Source organism: Rutidosis leptorrhynchoides, chromosome 10 (assembly GCF_046630445.1).
Source record: "Rutidosis leptorrhynchoides isolate AG116_Rl617_1_P2 chromosome 10, CSIRO_AGI_Rlap_v1, whole genome shotgun sequence".
Taxonomy (NCBI): domain Eukaryota; kingdom Viridiplantae; phylum Streptophyta; class Magnoliopsida; order Asterales; family Asteraceae; genus Rutidosis; species Rutidosis leptorrhynchoides.
In genome coordinates this window covers 40152136-40157499 of record NC_092342.1, presented here as the reverse complement: position 1 = coordinate 40157499, position 5364 = coordinate 40152136, and the positions used below count along the sequence as shown (strand labels likewise).

Here is a 5364-nt window from a genome sequence, read left to right as displayed (position 1 = left end):
TTAAGATGTTAGGTCTAGTATATTGTGTCCGCGTTTGCGTCTTATATTCAGTTCTATTTTGTTATAAAATATTCGTTTTTTTGCAAAAAAAAATAAATAAATAAATAATAAATAAATAATAATAATAATAAAATAAGTATTTATGTTAGTAATTTATTTATTCGAAAGAAGGAAACAAAGGAGGGCGGCGGAGGCGTGAAAAACTCCCAAAAATTAGGTTTAGAACGAGTAAAATTTGACCAAAAGGGACGACTCCATCCTCTTAAATCGCAGCCGTCCAATCAAACTAATGGAAAGTAATCCGAGCGGTCGAGGAACATTCTAGAACTCAAAAACATATCTCTCATATATATCACCTATATTCCGCTGATTCTAAAACCCCTCATATTGTTCTCTCTCTTGAAACCCTAATTTCATACACTTTTAACGGAGAGAGAAAACACTCTCATAATCTCATTAAACAATAAACAATGGCCGGCAAAGGTGAAGGACCAGCAATCGGTATTGATCTAGGTACTACATACTCATGTGTTGGTGTATGGCAACACGATCGTGTTGAAATCATCGCTAATGATCAAGGAAACAGAACGACGCCGTCTTATGTTGCGTTTACTGATTCCGAACGGTTAATTGGTGATGCCGCTAAGAATCAAGTCGCCATGAACCCTACTAACACCGTTTTTGGTGAGTTTCATCTACACTTTTAATGATTTTGTTTTAGATCTTTCGTTTATCATACATATGAGTTCTAGATCTGGATTCTGGATCTATGTTTTATTTGTATATTTGTATTGGTGTACATGATGATTTATGACTATTACGATTTATGCCTATTTTATTGATAGATCTAATATGCGTTGCTTATGTATATATGAATAATGCTTCATGAGTATGTTGTTAGTGATATTAAGGTCTACGATATATTTTTTTCCTGAAATTTTAATTTTGAAGTAAAAAATTATCTGGATCTGACTATGGCATGTAATTAAAAATTGTTTGATTTCTTCAAATTAGAAGATTCGTTAATTTTATATCACACGGAGTATATATAATATATTAGATCTATTTAATTTGGTCTTTATTGTGTAGATGATTTGATTGATATAAGCTATGTTTATCTTATTAGTCGAGACTGCTATGCACTTTGTATTAAGTTGAGTATTGTATCAGCTGCGTTTTATAGCATGCTATTAATCGGACTTTGTATCACTTCTTTAGTACTTTTGCAGCTTGTTTTAGTTGAGAAGTATTGAAGTTGATTGCTTCTTTTATTTTATTCCTAGTTAGTCACATTAATTAGAACATTATAAAACTATTCTGTTTCGTTAGTTAATAATTAATAATTTCTTTTAAATAATTAGGTGCATATGCAATTCAACTATGTCATTGTTTTTATAGGAACACATAAATTAAGACATAACCTTATTCATATCTTTTATATCAACTTTTGGCTCTGCAACCATGTTTAACATACCATTTTCAAATTTCTGAATCAATTTAAACCGACTTTTGTTAGCTTTTTTTAAGTCTTCTTTTTTCTTTAGAAATTTGTAATTTAGTTTTATGATTCTCTAGTTGCTTAAATAGAGAAACTTATAGGCCTATATTGTGTTAGTTAAGACTAATTGTTGATATCTTCTAGTGTTGTAATGTGTATGTAGGATATTTTTGTTATGCTGTTAGTCTTTTTCATTGTTTGTTATATGATTTAACTGTAATTTGACCATGTTAAATGATGTTTGCAGATGCTAAGCGTCTCATTGGTAGAAGAATTTCTGATGCTTCTGTCCAAAGTGACATCAAGTTGTGGCCATTCAAGGTTACAGCTGGACCTGCTGAAAAGCCCATGATTGCAGTCAACTACAAGGGAGAAGAGAAGCAATTCGCTGCTGAAGAAATCTCATCCATGGTCCTTATTAAAATGAAGGAAATTGCTGAAGCTTTTCTCGGGTCAACAGTCAAGAACGCTGTTGTCACAGTTCCCGCTTATTTCAACGACTCACAACGTCAAGCAACTAAAGACGCTGGTGTCATCTCAGGCCTTAATGTTATGCGTATCATCAACGAGCCAACTGCAGCTGCTATTGCATACGGTCTTGATAAGAAGGCGACAAGCGTTGGTGAGAAGAATGTGCTTATCTTCGATCTTGGCGGTGGTACTTTTGATGTGTCCCTTTTGACCATTGAAGAAGGTATCTTTGAAGTTAAGGCGACAGCTGGTGACACTCATCTTGGTGGTGAAGATTTTGACAACAGAATGGTTAACCATTTTGTACAAGAATTTAAAAGAAAACACAAGAAGGATATTACTGGTAACCCAAGAGCGCTTAGGAGGTTGAGAACTTCATGTGAAAGAGCAAAGAGAACCCTTTCATCCACTGCTCAAACCACCATTGAAATCGACTCTTTGTACGAAGGTGTTGACTTTTATTCAACCATCACTCGTGCTAGATTTGAAGAACTTAACATGGATCTGTTCAGAAAGTGTATGGAGCCAGTTGAGAAGTGTTTAAGAGATGCTAAGATGGACAAGAGCTCCATTGATGACGTCGTTCTTGTAGGTGGGTCCACTAGAATCCCAAAAGTACAACAGCTTTTACAAGACTTTTTCAATGGTAAGGAGCTTTGCAAGAGTATCAACCCTGACGAGGCTGTTGCTTACGGTGCTGCTGTTCAAGCCGCTATTTTGAGCGGTGAGGGTAATGAAAAGGTCCAAGATTTGCTTCTTTTGGATGTTACACCGTTATCACTTGGTCTTGAAACTGCTGGTGGTGTTATGACTACTTTGATCCCAAGAAACACAACAATCCCAACCAAAAAGGAACAAGTTTTCTCTACCTACTCTGATAATCAACCCGGTGTGTTGATCCAAGTGTACGAAGGTGAACGTACAAGAACCCGTGACAACAATTTGTTGGGCAAGTTTGAACTTTCCGGCATCCCTCCTGCTCCCCGTGGTGTCCCACAAATCACTGTTTGCTTCGACATCGATGCCAACGGTATCTTGAACGTCTCAGCTGAAGACAAGACCACGGGACAGAAGAACAAGATCACCATCACCAACGACAAGGGTCGTCTTTCAAAGGAAGAGATCGAAAAGATGGTTCAGGAAGCCGAGAAGTACAAGTCTGAGGATGAGGAGCACAAGAAGAAGGTCGAGGCTAAAAACGCTTTGGAGAATTATGCATACAACATGAGGAACACAGTTAAGGATGAGAAGATTGGTGAGAAGTTGAGCCCCGGTGACAAGAAGAAGATCGAGGATGCGATCGATGAGTCTATTGCGTGGTTGGACAGCAATCAGCTTGCAGAGGCTGATGAGTTTGAAGATAAGATGAAGGAGCTTGAAAACGTGTGCAACCCGATCATTGCAAAGATGTACCAGGGAGGAGCTGGTGATGGTGCTGCTGGTATGGATGATGAACCTGTACCTTCAGGTGGCGGTGCTGGCCCTAAGATCGAAGAGGTCGACTAAATGTGAGGTCGATGTTTATCTGATTTGAGTAATTTTTTTTTTTGTTAGCTTGTTTTAGCACTGCATGTTCAGGGTGCTTGTGATACAATATTTTGTTTTGGTACTTGAATTTTGTTCGGCTTTTATGCCTTTGCAATCTATGGATATTATCTTCTTAGTATTTTACTTTGTTCTTTTTTGCTGATGAGTTTGGTTAGACTTTAATGTTTTAAGGGTTTATCAAATTTGATTTTGATAACGCCAACAAACACGAATTGAAAATTAGGCTACAAAACTGCAAATGTCTTTCCCTTGGAATCTTGTAGTCGACGTGGGAGTACCTATTGATGGAAGAGGCTGTTCTAGGGTGTGTAGTCGACGCTTTGGGAGTACCTATTGATGGAAGAGGGGCTTTAAGCGTATGAAAGGAATTGTAAGAATTTTAAAGACGCCGGAATTCGTATGAAAGGAATTGTAAGAATTTTAAAGACGCCGGAATTCGTAAGAATCCGGCTTTTGTATTATTGTCGTCGTACGAGTTTTGGTTTAGCTGGCTTAGCTGTGTTAGTGTTTGTTTGTCTATGTCTCTTAGATTATGTTTGTTCGGTTTTTGTTCCCGGTATAAGCTAAGTTTGAGCGTCGTTGATTTCTATTTCAATAGAAATCGTTTTTTAACAACAAAAGATAGTTATAAACTGGTATGGACTATGATTTGGAATGCCCACAATGTTTTCTCAAGTCATAAGTTTCAAAATCACAAGTTCGTAAAAATATTTTTTTCTTTTCTTAGAAAGCAATATATATTCAACCACTTCACGCAAGAAGCATGCGAAACATGTACAACGATGGGCAGCTACAATTATATAGACCCTCCTATTGCCAGCATCTTATACTATTAGATTACATGGACAATTTTTTCAGGGCTCAAAGTCGCCTTTAACCAAATTGCTTCTATTAGTTAACCACAAATATGATAATACCCGTAGACTAGCTCATTCGTTGTCCTCCATTATGTTTGAAAAATAAAATTTTGAGAGTAAAGTAAGTGAGGGTGGTTGAGGGCAAGCGCTGAAGACAAGAAAATGTCATTGGAGCCCTTGAGGGCAAGGTGGAGGGTGGAGGTGAGGGCGGGACCAATGAGAATGGTCTAAGTCTCACTCTTAAAATATGTTAAGCATATAATGTGATGATTAATAGACTTTTCTAAACAACAATTTTGGCATCGAATCATCTCATTTGACACTCACACAACCGTTAAGAAGAAACTCCTGGCATCCATAGCGCAAAATTATTTACATGGACCCACTTCTCATTCGATTTGTGGGAATTTTCTGATCTATAAACCGTCCCTAACTAATGATCGGCTCATGTTTGAGGATGATGAATCACTTCGTGTCGACCTGTTGCCAATAAACTTTCCGGCCTCATATGAGAATGGAAAACTGGAGCACTTTAGGATAACTGCTTAGTTCGCACAGAGTGAAGGATACCAGAGGTACAACCTTGGAGAAAACACCCACATGATTTGAACCTACACCTATTTTTTCAAAGATACGGGTCCAAAATCAATCGAGACTTTTTACCACTCACTATTTATTTATTATTTATTTTATTATTAACATTATAAAAAAAAATTATACAATTAAACAACTATTGTTAAAGCGGTTGACTAACTTTCTTTTTTTGTTTACGCAAAACCAGATAAACTTTGTAAAAGGGTCATCGGAACGATGGAACCTTCAAGAAACTTACAAATCAAAAAATCCGAGCATAACTAAACAAACCTATTCAAAGCTCGTCAAAACAAAACTAAAATAAAGACCTACAAAACAGAAAAACACAACAATACATACCGATAAAGATAAGATCTAATCTAATTGACACCCGAAAGTTTAAAAATCATCTAAAAA

At 36.7% G+C, this 5364-nt stretch overlaps 1 protein-coding gene across 1 annotated transcript; it reads left to right on the top strand.

Annotated features, from left to right (window-relative positions):
- Positions 1–467: 467 nt before the first annotated feature.
- LOC139872810 (heat shock cognate 70 kDa protein 2-like) lies at positions 468–3635 on the top strand. The gene is made up of 2 exons (XM_071860737.1): positions 468–684; positions 1746–3635. Exons 1-2 carry the CDS (start codon positions 471–473, stop codon positions 3473–3475), a joined length of 1944 nt encoding a protein of 647 aa, XP_071716838.1. The 5' UTR covers positions 468–470; the 3' UTR covers positions 3476–3635.
- The last annotated feature ends 1729 nt before the right edge of the window (positions 3636–5364 follow it).